The sequence below is a fragment of the Dromiciops gliroides genome, chromosome 4 (assembly GCF_019393635.1).
Source record: "Dromiciops gliroides isolate mDroGli1 chromosome 4, mDroGli1.pri, whole genome shotgun sequence".
In the NCBI taxonomy this organism is placed as follows: domain Eukaryota; kingdom Metazoa; phylum Chordata; class Mammalia; order Microbiotheria; family Microbiotheriidae; genus Dromiciops; species Dromiciops gliroides.
In genome coordinates, this window is record NC_057864.1 from 482,370,886 (window position 1) to 482,392,659 (window position 21,774).

At 56.0% G+C, this 21,774-nt stretch overlaps 2 protein-coding genes across 6 annotated transcripts in view; one reads left to right on the forward strand and one right to left on the reverse strand.

Annotated features, from left to right (window-relative positions):
* The first annotated feature begins 1,313 nt into the window (after nt 1-1,313).
* TMEM41A (transmembrane protein 41A) lies at nt 1,314-8,908 on the forward strand. The gene is given in 6 exon segments (XM_044001641.1): nt 1,314-1,555; nt 3,388-3,541; nt 4,149-4,310; nt 5,421-5,559; nt 7,476-7,607; nt 7,610-8,908. Coding segments are annotated over 6 exon segments (807 nt in total). The 5' UTR covers nt 1,314-1,397; the 3' UTR covers nt 7,672-8,908.
* A 2,487-nt stretch (nt 8,909-11,395) lies between these two features.
* MAP3K13 (mitogen-activated protein kinase kinase kinase 13) overlaps nt 11,396-21,774 on the reverse strand; it is a 194,106-nt gene continuing 183,727 nt past the window's right edge. For 4 of the 5 annotated variants that reach the window (XM_044001649.1, XM_044001647.1, XM_044001646.1 and 1 more), the window contains 7 exons: nt 20,624-20,733; nt 20,056-20,172; nt 19,105-19,242; nt 17,849-18,638; nt 16,643-16,710; nt 14,443-14,755; nt 11,397-14,276 (listed from right to left, as the gene is read on the reverse strand). In XM_044001649.1, the coding sequence (XP_043857584.1) occupies nt 14,175-14,276; nt 14,443-14,755; nt 16,643-16,710; nt 17,849-18,638; nt 19,105-19,242; nt 20,056-20,172; nt 20,624-20,733 (1,638 nt within the window). In that variant the 3' untranslated portion in view covers nt 11,397-14,174. Of the gene's footprint in view, nt 14,277-14,442; nt 14,756-16,642; nt 16,711-17,848; nt 18,639-19,104; nt 19,243-20,055; nt 20,173-20,623; nt 20,734-21,774 lie in introns of all 5 variants that reach the window. The other variant, XM_044001650.1, reaches the window with a different exon arrangement.

The following is a 21,774-nucleotide window of genomic DNA, read 5'->3' on the forward strand; positions in this document are numbered from 1 at the left end:
CTTTGGCAATACAGTGAAGCCTACAGGCTCCTCAGAATCATGTTTTTTAATGCATGAAATAAAATTACATAAATGCTGTATCAAGAACAGCAAGGTGGCACGGAGGATAGAGCACTGGGCCTGGAGTCAAAAAGACTCATCTTCCCTGAGTCCAAATCTGGCCTCAGACACTAGCTGGGTGACCCTGGGCAAGTCACTCTTCACCCTGTCTGCCTCTGTTTCCTCATCTGTAAAATGAGCTGGAGAAAGAAGTGGCAAACCACTCTGATATCTTGGCCAAGAAACCCCAAATGTTGTGACAGTCAGACACAACTGAACACCACCACCACCACAAAGGAAACCAATTACACTGAGAAACAAGAACCAGAATACTTACAAATAAAAAGCCTGTGGACACCAGACAGCTTGCATTAGATACTGTAGATACTTCGGGCAAAAGAAGGCAAGGGTTGCAGGAGTTGCTGGCCCGAGAATCAGGGACTCACCTTCGGGTTATTGTGATTATAATCTGGGGTTGAATATGCTGATTCAGAAATGTACTGGACTGTGGCCTAGGCCAAACTTTGGGTTCTAAGTCAATTCCAAGAGAAATAGACCAGATGACACCTGGTTCCATCCTGCACTTGTGGACTTTTATGTAAATCAGTATGCAAATGAGGGGTGTGGCAGCACGGACGAGTCCAGTCCATGCTCCCGCTGTAGGCTGACCTTGGGACGAGTCAGGTCACGGTGGGGAGGAAGCGTGGAGGGGCACTTGACAGATTAGAGACCCCAGAAAAAGGTCTGGGATCCTTCCGCTATATAGTTTAAGGAAGCTGAGGCCTGGGGAGGTTGGGATTCCTTGGGGCAGAATATGAACCCTGAGCAGGAGTGAGGAAAGCCCACTGGATCTCAGTTTCCCCGCCCAGCCCCTGAGTGGGGTAGGACTGGAGCGTCAAAGCTAACAGCTCCTCCCACGTGCTCTCTCCTGTCCCTGAAGGGGGGTGGGCCTCAACAAGCCCCGTCCACCAGCTCGGGTCCGGGAGAGGTGTTAAAGACCGGACCAAGACACCGGGCCTTGGGGTCAGGGGTCAGGGGGCGGGGCCAGGACTAACCTTGCCTTCGCAGGTAAGGCTGGCGCCCGCTGGTTGGCAAAAGAAAAGCATGAGATCGGTTAGGAAATGGATTTGCTCCGCCTCTTTCTCCGCCTCCCTGGCTTCTCATTGGCTAGAGACGAAGCGGGGCCGACCCGGTGGGCAGGGCCGCTCTCCTATTCGCCAGATCGGACGTCGGTTGGGCGCCGGGGGGCGGGGCCATTTTCGGCCGGCTGCGCTCCGCCCCCTCCGGTCAGGGTCCGCGCTCCGGCCCGGGGCAGGAGGTGCTAGGGCCGGGCCGGCCGCGGGTGCAGTCGTGCGGCCATGCGGCCCTTGCTCGGCCTACTCCTGGTCTTTGCCGTCTGTACCTTCTCCCTATACCTGCTGTCCACACGGCTGCCGCGGGCCCCGAGGTCCGAGGCCCGCCCCAAAGAGGAGAGGCAGCAGGCGGAGGGGGCAGAGGGCTCGGAGCCGGGCCCCAGGTAACACGAGGGCTCGGGCTCGGGCTGTAGTCGGAACGTCCAGGAGGGCGCGGGGGACCGGGGAGGGGGCCTGGGCCATGGGGAGAGTCTGAGCGGGCTGGATGGGCGGAGAAGCGCGGCATCAACCCCACTTCCGGCAGGCGGGGCTCGTCCCGCCTCCACTTCCGGTGAGTCTCAACACCCCTCCCCCACCCCTTCAGCTGGTAGGCCTAGCCCCGCCTCCACTTCCGGTGGTCCTGGGGCTGCCTCTTGCTCCCCATACCCCCTATCTTCAGTATCCCCCTGCCTGGTCCCCAAGGGCAGAAGGTGGGAGTACCCAGGCAGGATTGAGCCCTCAAGGGGTTCACATTCTAAGGAGAGGAAACCACACCCCTAGGGGTGGGGGCCCAGGCAGGGAGGCCCTGCCTTGGGATGGCAAGCAGGCCAGGTAGGGGAAGGGGCACCACCTGCCCTGGCCTGGCAGCAGCGCCCTTGAGCTTCTTGGCACCAAGGGCGGCACCTTACCCAACAGGCCACTCTGCCCCATCCCCCCTCTCCCCCCAACACCTGGTATTCCCAGGTCTTCTCGTAAGCAGCTCCCGTCTGGCCCAACTTCATCGGGCCAGGCCCAAATGGGCGGGATTGCCCCGACAGGGATCCGAAGGCGCTCTCAGCAATCTCGGTCCTGGCTGACAATCCTGTGGGAGTTAAGGCTCACAGAGTGCTTTACATCCAGGGTCTGACCTCATCCTCCAGTGACCCTCCCCATAAAGGGTGACACATAAGTGGTCTTTAGCCTGAGTCCAGGCACTCGTGACTTGTGCACGTAAAACCATTCTTCTGGGAAGGCTCCCCAGGCTGTACCAGCTGGGCCACAGCACAAAAAAGGTGAAGAGCCCCTGGTGGGGGGAGGGGCCCCCAGGGTCAGGAAGGTCCCCCGTTCAGCTTTACCTTGATACTCCCTTGCTCTTTGGCTCCAGACGGAGGCCCTTAGCCACTTTCCCATCCCCCATGTAGGGGGTAGCATCGCCTTAGAATAAAGCAAGGACAAATCCATTATTCTTTTGTGTTTCCCCCCATTACTGCCCTTCGTGTCAGCACCAAACCCAAAAGACTTTAAAAGGAGGCAAGAAGCTTTCTGTGGGAAGGAAGGATTTTGCTGAGATTAGATAGTGGGGCCAAAGCCTGCCCTGGCAGACGTGTCAGTGAAACATTGGCCCTGGGACCCTTGGTTGGAGTCCAGAGTCTAACTTCCATTCTGCGGGTGTGACAAGGGAAGAGTGACCCTTGGGAAGGAGTTAGCTTTAGCAGGGACACACCAATAGAGGTGATAGGGATGGGGTGAGCCTGTGCTTCCTTGGTGTGGGGAGCTCCCCAGTGACAAAGCCCCCACCCGCCATGCACATTCTCTACCGTGGATGGCCTTGAGGGCTTACTTGGGGCACGTTCAAGCAGAATGCAAAGCAGGGAGTGAATCCGGGTTTGTGATATTGTTACCGTGACATCGAAGTCATTTAATGTGTCCATAGCCCAGGAGCCCGGTAAGCCGGAGAGCCAGTATGTCAGCGTTCCTTCCTGGAAGGCCCTTACCAGTGAAATCACAGGTCTGGTCTCAAACAAAAAATCCTCAGCAGAGCCCTGGGCTGTTGGACGAGCTTAATTTAGTACAGTCTTCTCAGGTCTCCCCACCCCTTTGGGCTCCCCTCTTGTATCACATGATCACACCCTGGCCCATCTACTTTCCCAAGAAAGCAGCCTCCCAGGGGCCGGCTCAGTTGGGGCGGCTCTGCTGGAGCGTCTGCCATCTTCCCTCCCCCCAGTCTCCAGCGGCTTCTCTCCTTGTCTCCCCCCAGGGTGCTCAAGTTCCCTTCAGACCTGGAAGAGCTCCGGGAGCTCTCGGAGTTCCTGCAGTCCTATAAGGGAGAGCATCAGGCCTACGTGCTGCTTTTGTTCTGCAGTGCCTACCTCTACAAACAGTGTTTCGCCATCCCTGGCTCCAGCTTCCTGGTAAACCCCCCTCTGCCCCTTCTGAGCATCTCACCTCCCACCTTTTGGCCTCAGGCTGTAGCCCCAGCGGAAAGCAAAGATGTCTGGGGTCATAGCCCTTAGCTTCTGCCCAAGTCACCTGGGGGTCCCAGAGAAGAAGCCCCCACTGGGGCCTCCCCAGTCATCCATTTGAATACATGTTCAGGAATGACCCTGCTATGAAATGGAAGCCATCCCGTGGTGCAGGAGGCAGCCTTTGGCTGCTGTTTCCCTCCCTGGCCTGGTGTGCAGACATCCCCAGGGAGCTCGGGAAGGCGGGTTTCCTCTTCTGGCAGCTGCCCCGGGCCTCCTGGGCTTCTAGGGCTCAGGGTTCTCTGAAGGGTTTCCAGGCGGGGCAGGCTGACTCCCCCCACCCTCACAGCAGTGGTCAGGCTGATGCTGGAGGGAGGCACGAGAGAGCGGACTTTGCTGGGTCATTGCCTGGCTGTCCAGGCTGTCCAGATGAGAACTGGATGTGGTTGGGAAGTCCCACTGCCAGCCGGGGGCCGGGCCGGGGTTGGGCAGGGGTCGGCACCAGGCTCGCTGACCTTCTGTCCTGCCCTACCCTGCCCTTTGCCGTTCTCTGCAGAACATTTTGGCCGGAGCCTTGTTTGGGCCATGGGTAGGACTCATCCTGTGCTGTGTGCTGGCCTCGGTGGGCGCCACCTGCTGTTACCTGCTCTCCAGTGCCTTTGGAAAACAGTTGGTGGTCTCCTATTTCCCCGATAAGGTGGCCATGCTGCAAAAAAAGGTGAGGAGGCCAATGGCTGGGATGCCCGGGCTTCATTCTTGGGGTGACTGAGGGAAACACCCCCCTCCCCTCAGACTCTTAGGAGCCGTGAGCTTGGGAGGCCCCGCCAGGCATTGTTCTGATGCAGGCCCGTGGGCTTCCTCCTGACCCGGGCGGCTTCATTCCCGCATTTTAGAGTCACTCCCTCTGGACCCAAACCCGTCCAGCCTGTCTGCTGTGCCGGCCGGCATCAGTCCTTCAAGGGTGTGCCAGCTGGAGGCCCAGAGCTGCTCTAACAACACTGGAAAGGAACCGTTTTGTTTAGTTTACCCTTGATTAACAAACATCAAAAACAAGCATTTCCATGTGCAGTAGAGAACAGGAAAGCAGGAGGATTATGGAGCGGCCTGGGCCTCTGGCGGCCGGGCTCGAAGCTGGCCTGCTCCTCTGTCTCTCCTGAGCTGGCTCCTCTGCTCTTGGGTTCCTCTTCTTTGGGCTGTTTGGTGCCTCTTCTTTCTTCCTGCTCACGTCACACCCCATCTGGGTGGGTTCTTGTGCATCCTGAGGCCGTCCTGTCAGGAGGTGGGAGCGGGCTCCTCCTTGCTGCTCTGCAGGTGTGCTCACCCTCTCAGAAGTGCTCTCCTTTATAATCTGCTGCACTCGAATTTCCTGGCCATGGGGGCCCGGACAGGCTGTGGCCCCAGAGCTCTGGAGCTGGGCCAGGTACTGATGGGCCTTCATTCTCCCGACTGGGGAGCAGAGGCCACGGAGATCACACCAGTAGACTGAGGCAGAGTCGAGATTTGAAACCAGGCCTTCTGACTCCAGATCTGTTAGTCCCAGGCATGGATGGATGAAGGGCCTACCCCTGCTGGGTGTCTGGCACAGGGAGTCTTGTACCCTTTTTGTCCCCTCCATACTTGGTGGGACTTTCAGTGCAAGGGACCCTTTATCTGCCCCAAAGAGCAAAGGTCACGGCGCTTGCTCCATGTGTATTCTTGACCCATTTGTCCCCACGCTTGGGGGCTGAACCTCTCCCTGTGGGGTGATGCTCCCCTGCAGCCCCTCCTCTGAGCCCGGAGCCTCGAGCTCGCACTCTGTCTGTCTGTCTGTCTGTCTGTCTATCTGCAGGTGGAAGACAACAGAAACAGCCTCTTTTTCTTCCTGCTCTTCTTGAGGCTCTTCCCCATGACGCCCAACTGGTTCTTGAACTTCTCGTCCCCGATTCTGAACATTCCCATTGTGCAGTTCTTCTTCTCGGTCCTCATAGGTACGCGCCTTTGTTGGGTGAGAGCCACCTCCGCCCCTTATGCGCAGAGCCTGGCACTAGGGACTGCCAGGGCTGCAAAGGTGGGAGGGACCAGGCACTGGACAGAGGTGGAAATGGGGGCGGGGCTCGTCCCAAGGCAGGGTCAGAGGAATTGAAGGGAGAAGTCAGGAAAGAAGAATGGATGGGCCCTAGTGAGTGGTGGAAACAGGAAGGTAAAGGGGGGAATGATCTCAGAGATGCCCCCGAGGTTGGAGATGGGGTGGCTAAGGAGGAGACAAGGAAAGGAGGCCAGCATGTGGTGGACAGTCACGTGTAGACATGTCTGTGAGGGAGAGAGAAGGAGCCTTGTCCTGATCTGGTGGGAGCCCCCTGGGTTTGCTTTTTCTTTGACTCTCCCTTGCTTGGCCCTCAGTGAGCATTTAGTAAATGCTTGTTGATCCATTGTAAAAGTGAGGGAAGGCTTGGGATCATCAATTCGGGGCTGGAAGAGATCTTGGGTAGCAGAGAGTTCAGCGCCCTCATTTCATGGGAGAAGAAACAGGAGGGCAGCTAGGTGGCACAGTGGATAAAGCACCGGCCCTGGATTCAGGAGGACCTGAGTTCAAATCCACCCTCAGACACTTGACATTTACTAGCTGTGTGACCCTGGGCAAGTCACTTAACCTTTATTACCAGAAGAAGAAGAAACAACGGGCCCAGAGATGTTAAGTGTCAGGGCGGGATTTGAATCCAGGACTCTGGTGTTCTATTCATGGCTGCCTCTTTTTGGGGGGGGGGGCGGGGCAGTGAGGGTTAAGTGACTTGCCCAGGGTCACACAGCTAGTAAGTGTAAATGTCTGAGGCCAGATTTGAACTCAGGGCCGGTGCTCTATCCACTGCGCCACCTAGCTGCCACCTCACTGCTGCCTCTTGATGCTCCAGGGGAAGATCTGTCCCCCTCCCCTGTTAGACTGAACACATTTTGAGGCAGAGTGAAAGGGGCCCAGCAGAGAATAGGAGTAGTGCCCATGTGGGAAGAAGCTGGAGTCAAAGGGGCAGCTTACCTTGGGAAGGAGGAGGCCCTGGAACAGAAGGTGGGGGTGGGGTCCCCAGAGCTAGAGTCTGAACTGCAAAGGGACAGTGAGGCTGCCCTGACCAGCTGAGCTCCACTGGCTGGCAGCTGAGCAAGTCCAGTGAGCATCAGCCTGTCCTGGGGCCTTGGGCTGACTTGAGCAGCAAGATCAGGGAGCGGGGGGTGGGGGGGTGCGGGGGTGCGTGCCGCGGGAGCTGCACCTGCCCCATGAGGGACAGTGGGCCAAAGGGAATGATGGGGGAGGGGGAGAGAGGGGGAAGGGGGAATGATCAGGGGGTGGGATGTTAGGAAGAGGGGAGGGGAGATGGTGGGGAGACATGGGGAGGGCCGCCAGTGAGGAAGCTGGTGGGGGTTTGTAGGTGTCTTTGTGAAACATTGTAAAGACAACAACTGGACAGTTCCACTTTTCAATGTCATTCATGCTACATTTTGGGGGGGGGGGGTTGAGGCAATCGGGGTTAAGTGACTTGCTCAGGGTCACACATCTAGTAAGTATTAAGTGTCTGAGGCTGGATTTGAACTCAGGTACTCCTGAATCCAGGGCCAGTGCTCTATCCACTGTGCCACGTAGCTGCCCCCTTTTCGTGCTACATTTTGAACCCAAATCGAATGTATGATCACACTCCTGGATTGGATGTCCCCAAAATAGAAGGGGAAGGGGGTGCCATCAGGGGGCTCCTGGGAGCCCCAGACATAGCTGTCACCAGCAGGGCCGCTGGCCCCCTCCCTGTTCTGCCAGTGATGCCGACTTCGTGGCCCCTCTGGGCTGGGCCCGGCCCCTGCCTCAATTCCCAGCTGAAGTCCTTCTCCACCATGAGCCGCCTCCTTGCCTTTCCCTCTCTAGGACTGATCCCGTACAACTTCATCTGCGTACAGACTGGCTCCATCCTGTCCACCATCACCTCCCTGGATGACATCTTCTCCTGGGGGACGGCGCTGAAGTTGCTGGCCATTGCCCTGGTGGCACTGATCCCCGGAACAAACAGTTCAGCCAGAACCGTCTGAGACTGGATGACTCCAACAGCAAAAAGAGGACATGATTGGGGGGGGCCTAGGTGGGGCCTCTCCTCATCTCTGTTCCCCCCGGGGAGGCTCCTCTGGGGCTTCCACTGTGTGGGCCATGGGCCACCCATGCTCAGCCAGCCCTGATCCGTGGCGAGAGCCTCGCATTTCAAGCTGGACCATCGAGGCCCGTGTCTGTCGTCCCTGTGGGCCTCGGGCTTTTATCTGCTAAATAAGGGGGTGGGCCACGTCCCCTCTTGGCTCATTCGTGGTCACTGGGGAGCTTTCCTTGGCCTTTCCACAGGCATCCCCCCTCTGCTCAGCCATGACGGCGCCCCCTCACAACACCGTGTCAGGAGCCTCCAGGCCTGCTCTGTCTCCTTGCCCAGACATGGTTCCCATCTGTAAAATTAGTGGGTTGCACTAGATGCGAGGCCTCTTGAGTGTGTCCTGTGGCCCCTGACATCCCTCTCCTACCTTCTTTGGTGTCCATCTTCTCTTGGGAGGGTTTCTTATGGTTTCACGAATCAGTTACCAGGCGCAGCTGCCCATGTAAGTAGGCTGTGGGTGCTACTGGCCAAGGTTCAGAGTGAGGCCAGGTGCAGACCTGGTGCTGGGACAAAGGGCTACTGTCCCTCTGGGGGCCACGGTCCTGGGATGAGCCTCGCCTGAGCTGGGCACCGGTGCAGGGCTTTCTAAGGCCCTCCCCCTTTGGACACCCACCCTCTCTTGTCCTTCCCTTGCTTGGTCACTCTCTCGATATGCTGGAGATAATCAGAGCAAATTATCAGTCCGTCCTCTGAATGAACACATCTGACTTGTATTGTTTGTCATTAATGATTTGGGGAATGATTTTATTTTTTTAATTCACAGAAAAGAGGTTGTCTATGTTCTACCATTAATTTAATGGGTCCCGTTAGATGCAGTGTTTGACAGCACAGGCCAAAGCTTTTTGCTCGGTGACCACCCTTGGCAGCTGTGACGCTGCAAGAAAGGGAGTCCCTAGTGGCATCACTCAGGAAATTAGGCCCCTGGGCCCCAAGGCCTGGCGCGCTCTGGCTCAGCATGGCCGCACGCATGGATGTCGGCTTGCCACTTGCTGGGTCCCTGCACATCTGGGACAGTGGGGACCCCCCCCCCCGCCCCGTCTGTGCCAGGGATGTTTTCTGCATGTGTTCTGTTTCCCCCCCATGGAGTGTCAGCTCCTGGAGGGCAGGCAAGCAGGGGCTGTTGTGTGACCCGTGGCTGGCACCCAATAAACGCTTGCAGCCATGACTGGTGTGGAGCCGTGACTGGTGTGGAGCTGGGGCTGGGGCCTGACAGCACGAGGGGTGGGGGGGAGGCCTGGTGGTGAGTTCTTCTGTGTGGGGCCTGTTGTGAAGGCACGGGACGGGGCAGCCAGGTTTGGGCGCCCTGCTGGGAGGACCTGAGTACACAAAGCACTCAAGTGTGGCTGACTTAGCTACGACGGCGGCTTCTGTTTAGGTGGCACTGCCTCTTGGAAGTTCTTCCTGATGGGAATCAGGCAGCATTCCCAAAGGATCACTGATCACAGATACCTCCCCCCCCCCCCAAAAAAAAAGGCAATTTTAGGAAGAGACCAGGTTTGAAGCCAGACGGCCTGGGTCAAGCTCCAGCCTTTGGCCAGCGCTGAGCTCTGTGGGCCCATTTCTTGTCCAAAAGCATGCGCTTGAACCAGTGGTGAGAGGACAAGAAGAGGAGAGGCCTGCCTGGGGAAGACGCGTTTGCCCGGAGTAGGCAGGGAGTCAGACCGAGGCCAGCCAGTGACAGCCGCTGCCTGTGACTGTTCTGAACTTCAACACTCACCCTGATACAGCTGGGTCCTCACCACCCCCTGTGGAGCGGGCGCCTTATCAGACCCAGGGCAGCAGTGAGAAGGCCCAGACAGGCAGAGGTCCTGGAGCTTGCCCCAGCTTACTCAGCTCTGAAGTGGCTAAGGCTGGATTTGAAGTTGGGCCTCCTGATTGGGGGGTGTGGACTTGGGATCAGACCAGACAGGCTCCAAGCACTTGTTTTATTCCATGTATTCTGGTTCTCATTGCTGTACAATACAAAAAGTGAGGTTGGGAACAGCGAGGTGGCACACTGGCCCTGGAGTCAGGATGGATCTGGGTTCAAATCTGACCTCAGACACTTGATATTAGCTGTGTGACCTTGGGGAAGTCAATTAAATCCCATTTCCTCACCGCCCCCCCCCATAAGGTTGGCATCAGGACACCCCCCGGGGGAGCAGAGGAAGAGCAGGGTGAGAGGTGGTAGAGGAGGCAGATGAGGGAGTTAATTTAGGGGCTGGAATTGAAAGGAGCATAAGTATTGCTCCAAGGGGTCATAATGGAATGACTAAAATAATGGCAACTGAAATTGGGAATGTGATCTGATCCCAGGCAGTTTGTACCCCACACCGGGCCTCTGACAGGCGTGCCACGGGGCAGCCAAGGTTCCCCAGGAGGTTGTGCCCCAGAGGGCTAGGCTGGGTCTTAGCTGTGTGGGTGGTACTGCCAGCCCTGGAGGCACCTGGGACATGACTGGGTATCTGCCTGTTCCCCAAAGAGCACAAATCCTTTCCTGCTGCTCCTGACAATGGGCACCCCAAGTTCATTCTTGGGAGACCTTTACTACTTCACAGGTGGGGTGGGGGCAGTAGTGAGAGGGCAGGTACCCAGTTTGCACTGACTAGGGTTATGTGTTTAACTGGGCAACCAAGAATACATCTGTACTCAGTACAAATAATATATATGTCTTTGGTGGTAATGCTTCTCTGTAATTCACTGGAGGGCCTAGGTAATTTTGTGAACATTTCACATCAATTCATACCCCCCTTTTTTTTTTTTTTGCGGGGGCAATGGGGGTTAAGTGACTTGCCCAGGGTCACACAGCTAGTAAGTGTCAAGTGTCTGAGGCCAGATTTGAACTGAGGTCCTCCTGAATCCAGGGCCGGTGCTTTACCCACTGCGCCACCTAGCAGCACCCCCTTTTTAAAATAAAGGCAGTTGGGGTTAAATGACTTGCCCAGGGTCACACAACAGGCTGGATTTGAACTCAGGTCATGCTGACCCCAGGGCTGATGCTCTATCCACTGTGTCACCTAGCTGCCCCAATTCATTCCCCTCTCATTAGAATATGAGCTCCTGGAAGCCAAGGTCCACATTTGCTTTGCCATTACCCCAGTGCTTAGCACAATGTCTGGCACACAGGACACTTAAAGAGATGCCTGTTGCCCAAGTACTGGCAGAACTCGTGGGCAAGGATGTGCACGCCCCTGCAGAGTTAGTTCTCTGGAAGGACCACAGCTGACAGCCAAGTTTTTTGCAGCAGCCCTCGCTGCACATGTGGGGTTCAAAATGAGAGACGGTAGGGCAGGTGATCTCTGGGGTGACCCCGACTAATGCCCGATGAGTTAGGGCCAACCGAAGACCTCAGGCAGGCGGTCCTCAGTCCTCGGGAGGGCTCACAAAATTAAAAGGATGACCTTGGAATAGAAGACCAGGAAGCAAGTCTAGGGGAGTATTGCTTGACAGTGGGACAAGTTCCTGATTAACCCTGTTCTGTCCTGGGCCGCTCAGGACTTGTGAATGTAGGAAGGGAAGACCAATGGTGATTTGGGAGACAGGAAAAGAATGAGTGAATTCTAGATCCCCAAAGAGGCGCCAGCCAGGGACGACCCCTCCAGGGAGATGACACTTGTGACCTTGAAAAGCCAAGTCAACAGCCCCATCCCTGGGGTCAGCCTGGGCTTCAGCTGGTCCACACAAGAGAATGGAGATGACTACATCTGCACCTGCTGCTGAAATGAAAATTCTTTAAAAAAAAATCCAACTCGGAACACAGGGAAATTTGGTGCAGTTGCTGCTTTTGACAGCTCGCTCATTTTAATTTTGTCACAGGCCCTCCCATCCCGTGACATAAAGACAAGGGGCATAAGCGTATAAAATAAAACCGAGACCTTCATTCCCCAGGGGCTGGGCTGTTGGCCTGCAAGGGCCAGGCTACACTCCGGAGGACCCTTCCGACGGTGGCATTCTGAGTCTAAGGGGGGGCCCCAGACCACTGGCTGGGTCCTATGCAACCTTATCAGTTTTAGGGTAGGTGGGAAAATAACGGAGGGGTGGGGGATGACGAAGCCCAGACTCTCCTTCCATTTAGAAGCAGGAGTTTTGAGCTTTGCCAGGCAGGGCATCCTGACACCAGGCCCAGGCCTCACGTGGCCACACCCAGGCTGGGTGGGAGACTGGGTCGTTTGCCCCCTGCCCCCCCTCCCCCCGGTTATCTAAGAGGTAAGGAAGTTAGTGTGTATCTGGGGTTGGGAGGGAAGATAGGAGTTTTATTGCCATTTCTTATTGCCATTGCAAGAGCTTGTTGGGGGGGGGGGGGGTCTGATGTGGCATCTGTCTGAGTAGCCTAAGGTTGGCAGGGCAGGCCTCTCCTGGCAACGGTGAGAGGCTGGGGGTGTTTTCTTCTAAAGGCCACTAGAGGAGGCTTTGCAAGGCCAGGCCAGACCCGGAGGCAGGAGCAGGAGATTGTTCTAGGCATCAGACCAGCCACACTCCCAAGGATCAATCAGGGACAGCTCCCCTCGGCTTCTGTTTCTTTTGTTCCTTTATAAAGTCACACAGTTCACTGTCAGCAATAAATACGCAACCATCGTGTTCCACTGTAAACCAAGCCTTCTGATCGACAGAAACATGATCGTGACAACGGTAATGACGACAAAATAACAAAACAATAATGATAAAAATGCCATAACTTAAGATCTTTCGTGTAGGCCAGCTACAGAAATTTTATAAAATGGAATAATTTAGCTTGTACAATACTGCTCTACGGAGAAGGAAACCCATTGTTCCTTGATCCTATCTAAGGGCTATTAATTATAGCCACAAAATTAAAATCAATGTCTCAACATTATGTGTAAACAAACAGATAGACCCAATGAGTAAAGGAAACTGGCCCAAAGTCACCTCCTGCCCTGGGTCCTAAACTGGTGTAGCCAGCGAGACCCACAGGAGGGATGTGTGTGCCCATGTGTACATGTGCGTGTGTGTGTGTGTGTGTGTGTGTGTGTGTGTGTGTGTGTGTGTGTGTGTGTGTGTGTGTGTGTGTAGGAGGGGGTGGGAGGGAATGACGCTGCTTTGATCTGGAACCATCTTTATGCCTTGATATATAAAGGCAGGGTGCTGCCAAACACCTCACTTTTCTAGTCCTGGGGGATGGGAGGAAAGAAAGGGAGTGTGGGGGAAGGGAGATGGGGGGTGGGGTGGGGGAGGGAGAGAGAGAGAGAGAGAGAGAGAGAGAGAGAGAGAGAGAGAGAGAGAGAGAGAGAGAGAGAGAGAGAAGCAGAGTTGGGCCAGGGGTAAGACCCAGGTTAACACTGGTCTGCCCTGAAGTTAGTGTCTTCTTCCCTTTTCAGCCCAAGCATTAGGAAGTGCCCCTGGAAGGGGTTCCCAAACCGGGCCTGGAGGTGGGTGGGCTTCCACCTTGACAGGTCAGGAGGGATCCTCTCCAGGCCTAGCACTTTGCATGATGGTTCTCTGACCAAGGATAATACATTTACAATCACATTCTGTTTCAGGGTTTGGGGGGTTGGGAGGATGTAGAATGGGGAATCTCATGTCAGCTGCTTGATTTCCCATGTTGTCTGGCTCTTGTAGACTAACGCCTGACCTGGTGGGTATCGGAGGCTCTCTAAATAGTAAAGAATTAATAAATATAAACTGAAGGGACGGGGTTTGGAATGGCTATTGGAAAGCTGAGTTGGCGTCCTGGAATCGTTAACCTCAGCCCCAGGTGCCCCTGCTCCCTTCCTGGGCAAAGTGGGCAGGAGATGGAGGAGAGCCAAGCTGCAAACGGGCCCTCCTGAGCTGTGCGAGAGGTCAGCGCCTGTCCAGGTCCCACTGGGGGTGGCCGGTGAGCTCACAGGACCACTGGCTGAGGACCACACAGCCCGGATGCTGCTTCAAATCAAATCCAATCAGCCTCCCCTGACACAGGAGAAGCCCCACTCCAAGGAAGTGTCTTGGCCTCCCTTAAGAGCCCTGGGCCCCTCCTCCTGCCAGGCGCTCAGCTGGGGGGAATCTGTTTGCAAACAACGTGATATTGCTGGATTTTCTTTTCTGCTCCCTGCTTTTTTCAGTGGGATTTTGCTCTGCCTTTTCCATCATTGCTAAGGCCCAAGAGCCTGGTCCCCTATTCAGTCAGCAGCACTGACTCCGGGCCCCATAAACTCCAGGGACGTTGCTCCTAAATTTTTTTTCCTTCTTAAATTTTTTTTTGCAACAAATTATTGTGTCTCTATGTATATATAATATATACATACACCATATATAGTTCACTCTTTACAGTACAAAGTGTTAAAATGTCAAACAAAAATAAATATTCGTGTTACAGTAGCTTGAGTCACTAAGAGATCCCTGCTATTCACTTCATTTGGACACCAGCGCCCCCAGGACGGGGCGGCCGCTCTCGTGTCCCCGTTATTGCCGATCGATCGCCTTGGGGAGCCTGGGCCGAGGAGACCTGCCCGTCATTACCACGTGGCCGAACAGTAGTGCTTGTTGGTCCGGACCGTGGCATCCGAGCATTCCCCGTCCGATGAGTCGCAGTCGGATTCCGCCAACTGCCCAGGATTCTGTGGAACCAAGGACCAAAAGAGACCTCAGAGGGGTTGGGGCCTGGACGGGGCCCCTCCCGCACCAGCCGTCGGAGGGGGCCGGTGACAAAGGGGAGGAGCCTCCCCCGCCCAGCACACCCGGCGAGGGGGGCAGGGGAGAAGGGGGAGCGGGCGGCGCACCCACCTCGTAGCCATGCTCCTCCGCACAGAGCTTGCCCAGCGACATCTGCGTCTTCACCCTGCGCACGGCGCACTCCTTGTCCGACAGCCCGTCGGACTGCGTGGAGATCTCGATGGGGATCTCGGGGGTCTGGGACAGCAGGTCCTCCAGCTTCTCGGCCAGCCGCTCCTCGGCCAGCCGCGCCTCCAGCCGGCGGCCCCGCTCGTCCGGGCTGTTGGAGTGGTCGCTGGTGTTCCCCTCCTCGCCGTCCGACACCGAGAAGTTTTCTGAGCTGAAGGTCGAGTAGGACTGGCAGCTGCTGATACAGCGGTGGGGCCTGGAACAGCCGAGTCCCATCAGGCTCAGAGCCAGAGCCCGCCCCTCCCCTGCCCTCCCCGCCCCACTTCAGCGCCGGGGCGGCGTCCAAATCCTGGCTCCCCAGGGCCGAGCCACGGGCAGGTCCCCCACCTTTCCAAGCCTCAGTTTTCCCCTCCGTACAATGGCCGATGATGCCTCTACTCCCTAACCCACCGTCTTGTGGAGAGCAAAGCTCTGTAAGAATGGCCTCAGCCCAGTAAAAGTCACCTGAGACAGGTGTCAGGAGGCCTCAGGGGGCGAGGATCCCCGGGGGAGTGGGCAGGGCTAGGCCCAGGTGCTGCTTCCCAGATCCCCAGGCTTTTGTCGGGGCAGATAAGGGTCTGTCTGGACCCTCTCACAACACTATTCACCTTGGGGGGGGGGTCCCCGAAGGGGACGGTCTCTTTTTTGGTTATGGAAGAAGGAAATGGAGTCACCCTAAGCCAGTTCCCAACCAGAGGACAATGAGTAGAAAAAGAGGAATACCCTTTGGTGCAAACAGCAGTGGAACTAGCATCTGAGGCCCTGCCAGCCATTAACTACTCACACGGTGGCCCTCTCTGTGACATGGGGCCCCTCCGGCTCTAAATCGGTGACCCCAGGATTTCGGGATGCAGGTTCCCATGGGAGAAGGCCCATGAATGTCATCGGCAAACTTGTTTTGCACAGGGTGGGGCTTAATGGGCATCGACCAGAGGAAATGAGATTGGTGCCGATGGGGCAGCCCTTCTGGAGGACTCTGAAGAGAGTGCCCACTTTGGTTTATAGAGTCTTGTAAAAAGGAGAAAACAGTTCACCAACTTGCCCCACTTCAAAAGCCCCAAGTGGCTGCCTTCTCCTCCAGCAGTGCCCCCTTATCAGAAACCGTCCTTCCAGTCCAAGCCGCTGTCGTCCTCGGAGCTTATCAAAGGCCTGCTGAGCGCACCCGCTGTGCTGGGTGCCAGGGTTATAGACAAAGAACGGGAACCAGCCCCGAACTCTAGAAATCCACCTTCCTCTGGGACGTTTGGGCAGAAATAAGCTTCTACCTAAGAGCAGGAGGTGGGGACAAGCAGCCGCAGCCCAGGGGAGGCTTCCCAGAGGAGCCAGGGCTTGAGCTGAGCTTGGAGGAACCTTCTGGGGAGGCAGCAGCTTCTAAGGGGGCAGAGCATTGTTGGGGGTATGGCGGCAGCCTGCAAGTGCTATGCTCCTTCTCATCCTAACAAGGCTAGCACAGGACAGAAAGGCATTTTATCTACTAATAATTTTCTTAAGACTTAATAACCAATGGGGGCAGCTGGGTGGCGCAGTGGATAAAGCACCAGGCCTGGATTCAGGAGGACCTGAGTTCAAATCTGGCCTCAGACACTTGACACTTAATAGCTATGTGACCCTGGGCAAGTCATTTAACCCTCATTGCCCCCCCCCAAAAGACTTAATAACCAAAAAATAACCCCCAAAATGAATGGTAAAAAAAGGTCTTTATATGTAATTTGAAAAAATAAAATGTATTAAAAAAGATTTAATAACCAAGGCATAGAGAATCACCACAGAGCCCAGGGAGGGACTGAAACCGTCCATGGGACGTCATGGCACCAGAGGATTCCAGACTGGAGAGTTGGGAAGGACCTTGGCAGGGTCCACCTAGGGCAGAATTCTGCTCTGCAATATTCTCGACAAGTCATGGTCTATGGGAATACTTCCTGTGCCAGGGAGCTCACTCCCTCCAGTCCAGTTTTTGGACCCACAGTCAGCACAAAGCTCTTGCCAGAATCCGTCTCCTTCTGCCCACCCACCCATTAAATCTGCCTGGTGGGGTGTTCTGGCTGCCCTAGCCCAGGAGGATCCTTGGGCCACCCCGTAAGGGCCTGAGTGTGTAGCATTTTACCTCTGCCTTCGGGGAAACTCAACTTCACTATCGACTTCTCCTTCTTCTTCCGAAGAGTCGTCTCCACTCTGAGAGGGACAAGGAGAGGGAGTCTTAGAAACCTTCACAGAAAAGATGTCATCATTGGGATCCTGGCAGTGGGGCTGTCAGGGGACTCAGAGGAGGAAGCTGAGGCTGCCTTCCTTCCTCCCAACAGTCATGACCCTGCCATGGATTTGAACCCATGGCCTCTGACCCCAAGCAGGGTCATTGGACTGTCTGAGCATTTAACAAGGGCCATCACCTCCCATGACACCAGGCCCCATGCAGCACCAATCCAAAGAGATCGGTCAAGCTGAGCTCCCTGGGCTCCGCACCCCATCCCCTTGAGTGGAAGAGCTGACACCTTCCTTCCCCCTTCACTATTATCTTCTAAAAAAATAGGAGAGAATTTCTCTTTGGGAAAACACAGCCCGAAAGCATTACGGGCCCTGATCCATGTCTAGGTGAAAAATAGAGGGATCACTGGGAGGCATCATCTTTCAAGTACCGATCCCCGAGTGCGCTCTTCATTCAATGCTAAGGACAGACGGGCAGCTGGCAGTGAGTTGGCTGGACTGAACAAGGTTCCCACCCTACAAACTTCTAGGGTTCATAGATGATCCCTCCTCTCTCTCCTAAGGCCCGGGTCTCAGTATGGGTACAGAGAGATGTGCACACACGCTAGCACACGTTTAGAGGCATGAGGGCTAGGCAACAGGTATTTTGCTTATCCCTGCAGGGTGCCTTGGAGGTGTTGGCGGATTGGAGAGAAGTGACACCCAGATCACCACAGAATCGAGGCCCGAAAGTGCCCCAGTAGACAGAGGTGGGGGGAGTCCATCATTTCTAAGGCTCCTCCCAGCCCTGGGTGGGACCTTATACATTATTTAGCCAAACCCCCCATTTCCAGGGGAGGAGTGAGTCCAGAAGGGATGACTTATCCAAGTCTGGTTAGTGGCAGATCTGGGAGTCCAGCCAGGCTTTCCTACCTCTCTGAAGTGGGACCCAGTGTTCTTCAGCAGCAGGGCTCAGAGGGGACCCCTCGTGCAACGAACCCAGGCAGAGGGAGCTTCGGCAAGCCATGAGTCAATGGGTCACTTAACAAACAATTGGGGGAGAAGGCCTTTTTTTCTACTGACAACTAGACAGACCCAAGCAGCAGGTCAACACCACCACAGGCCTTACCTTCTGAAGGGGTCTTGTTTTTCGAGGTAGCATCGGCGGGGTCATGTGCTGGGTGGGGCTGAAGGAGGACACAGACGGGCAGCCGGGTAATTTTGGACCTTCCATATTTTCGGAGCCCTGCCCAGCTTCACAGAGGCCCCGGGGGGCTGGGGACATGGGCCGGTGGAGGCCGGAGCTCTGGGCCTCTGGGTCCGAAGATGCTTCCCGTGGCCGGCAGGGCTCCGGCTGGCACTGGAGGTAGGGGTCATAGGGGTCTGCCTGACAACAGGCCCATGGGCTGGCCAGGCCCCCTGTGGGCTCTGAACTCTTCCAAGAATCCGCTGCCATGGCTGTGGAGATGAGGTCAGGGCTGGAGCCGGACACCCGCCGCTGAGCATGATTACTGAGTGGGCTGCGCAGGGCCGCCGCCGGCCCAAAGTACCTCAGGTTGTTAGCACAGTTGGCAATGTCCTGTCCGTGCAGGTTGAGCCTGGGGTGGTGGTCGTGGGGTGAGGGCTTCGAGGTCTGGGGGTACGGCTGTTGCTGGGAGCTGTGATGATAGGGAGGATGGAGGGGGGCAGGAGGCAGGCAGGGGGGTGTGCCCTGAGGAGAGGCCTCCTGGCCTGGCTGGTTTTTCAAGATGGCCGCAAAGTCACCATGGCTCCCTTTGCTATTGGCCCGGCGGTGGCGGGGCTTGCTGCGGTATCGGCCTTTGCTGCCCGGAGTCGATATTTTGGGGCTCCCAGACACTGGGGATGCGTGGGGAGCCACCTCCACGGTGGGGATGCCTTCAGCACGCAGGAGGTCTGGCCTGGGAGAGAGGACAGATGTTACCCTGAAGAAGCCAGACTCCAGCCCCTGGATGGTGAGCAACAGTGAGCAGGAAAGAAGAATGGTGGGCTGGCCACTGACCCTGGCCCTGGACACCTTGTTTAGGGAAGGAGGCTCATGTCTCCAACGCTGGACAGAGATGCAGCCTGGCCTCAGAGTGAGCCAGGCCCGGGGTCACCCCAGCTAGGCCTCACCCCCTCCATGCCCCAGACAGCGAACTCGGGCTCAGACTGGCTGATGCCAGGAGAGGCCCCGGCCTGCAGGCGAGTCTTGCCCTAACACCAGGGCTGAGCCCTTGGGGATGCCAAGGCCTGGTTTGGCTGCTGGCTTCTCGGCCGAGGGGGGAGGGGCTGTCAGCTGGGGGAAGAAAGGATGGAATAATGAGAATAATTCCCTCCAAGACAAATGAGGAGCTGAGAGGCTGCACCTGGGCAGCGGCGTCTCACCGTTTTGTTGGCATCCCTGGCCTATGAGACACGCCCTTCCTCTTCATGAGCTTCTCCACCGCATTGGGATGGATGATGGGTCTCACTGGGTACCGTTTGTAGGTGCCAGGATACTTCTTTTCCACCGCTTGCTCCCGCCTGTGTAAGACGATGAAAAGTCCCATTTCAACCGCGACAGGAGGGAGGGGTTGGTGGAAAAGTCCTTGTTGCTAGTTTTCTAACCACTCCATCCCTCCATTCATCCACCCATTCGTCGATTTGTTCATTCACTCACTCACTTCACTCACTCATTCATTCACTCACTCACTCATTCAATTTTAGCAGTCTGGCTGGAACTCTCAGACTATGCAAATGCTCTTAATCAGCTTGGAACTCCCCAGGCTCCCAGGCAAGCCAGTGTAAGAAGAGGAGACAAATAAGCGCAAAGTTACTCTGAATTCTGCTGAATTCTTACTGAATTCTGCTTTTCAGGCCCAAGTACCCTGAGGAACCAAGTTTATTTCCCCCAAAGCAAAGGAAACCCTCAGAGGTCCTGGTGCTAAAGCAAAGAGGGAGATCGGTGGGGAGGCCACAGGGGCTCATGGTGGGGGCACAGAGACCAAGGCGGATTCCCCACAAGGGCATGGATGGGTGTGGGCAGGGGCTGTGTGGGGCTGGTGGAGTCCTGGCAGAAGCCCCAGAACCACAGCCAGGTCCTCCAGGGAAGACTCTGACCTTGACAAACCAGTGGGCTCGACCCTGTGTTGTTTCAACCCTTCGCTCTTCCATGGAGTGCAGGGGGAACCTCACAGAGGCCAGATCGGCCCGGAGGGCCGGTGCTAGAGCCGGACCCTGAGCAATCCCGGGGAGGCCAAGCCGGGCCCTGAGTGGCCAAGCCAGGCCTGTCCTGGCCCACAAAGGGAAGCCTGGCCCAGGGGTGGCGGCAGTGAGGATTGGGGAGGACCTTCGTACTTGATGAGCTCCTTCTCCCGGACCTCCAGCTGCAGCATGATGGCGCTCAGCTCCATGTACAGGTTGTTGGCTCGTTCCAGCTTCCGCTCGTAGTGCTCCCGAATATCCAGTGCGTGCCTAGAAAAACACACACCAGGCTCAAGGAGACACCCACCCACTGCGTCCTCCTTGTTAAGGTCAGGGCAAGGTGTGGGGACATCGATGGGATGCGACTGTGGGGTTTGAAAAATGAGCATCAGCAAAAGATTTTAAAAAGAAAAAACATGAAGGAAAGAAGGAAGGAGGGAGGGAGGGTGGGAGATAGGCAGGGAGGGAGGGATGGGCAGACAGACGGATGCCATTCTCCAGGATTCTAGGCACCAGAAGGATGCTGCCTTCATAGGAAGACAGGAGGAGATGGGGAGGGGGGCGGGGTGAGTGCCGGCTCCCCAGTCACCCTCAGGGCGTCATTTTGGGGACGTGAATTAAAGGAAGGAGGGATCTGCTGAGAACCAATCAGGGATTTAGAAGGCCTGGGGTGGGGGCAGGGGTAGCAATGGGGGAGACAAAGAGGGTGACCCTGGGAGACCTGAGCTCTTCTCTGCGACGCCTGATGAGCTCTTCATCCAGCCGGTGGATGCAAGTCCCCTCGCTTTTGATCTTCTCAAAGTGTTTTTTCACCTCCTCCCTCCATTCGGCCTTCGGGGAAGGGAAAGCAAGGCACGGTCAGAACTATGGCCGCCACACCGCACTGGGGACTCTGGGGAGCCCCGGCCCTTCTTCTCTAGAGCAGGTGCTCCGGATATCTGAGAATTGTGCAGTTACTTGGGGCTCACACCCAACCCATCCAGCACAGCCAGCTCGGATTGAGTTCCTGCTATGAGTGAGACATGTTGTGGGCACTGGGAATACCAGGACAAAACAGAAACAATTCTATTCTGGGGGGACATGCTCAGCATCTCTTATTTCACTGGAAAGGGGAATGGCTGAGGTGAGGAAGCTTCCTCTGTCAACACAGGTCTGCACTTTCTCCCTCACTCAGAGGCTTCAAGAGCTGCTCAGAAAACTGACAATTAAGGGAACTGCCCAGGGCTGCAAGGCCAGTATAGGTTTGCGGTAGGACCTGAACTCAGGTCTTCCTCACACCGATGACAGCTCTCTCTACAGATACAAGCTCATTTGAAGGGGGAGTACTAAAAGCTGGGGGATGGGAGATTGAGAAGATCTCCTCTAGGAGGAGCTGAGTGTGTCAGGAATCCAGGTAGAAGGCACAGTGTTCCAGGTGGGGGCACAGCTTGTGCAAAGGTGTGGTGGCTTGTCCCACAAAGGAGGAGAGGAAGTTGTTTAGAGGCCCGATTTACCTATTCAGAGCAGCTTTATCTTTGGGCACATGTGAGCGATAAACAAGCTTTCAGGCTTGTTTCTGGGCAGCAAAGGTACCTGACAACTTTAGCAGAAATGATGAGCAACGTCTGGCTGGGTGGCCCACCTAGGGAAGGAACGGGGGCTGACCGGCAGAGCCTCAGCTGGTGAGCCAGGCATCCAACACGGAGAGGAAAAGGGAGTTTCCTGTCCAGTGACTAGTATTTAATTGGGGCAGAAAACTAACAGACCCAAGAGGGGATGGCGAGGGGCAGCCTATCAGAAAACGTGTCACAGCCAAAGAAAGAAGGCCTTGCCCCCACAGCCCTGACTCTCCGGATCAACGTAACTGGACGGCCCTTTATGAAGCACTCACTG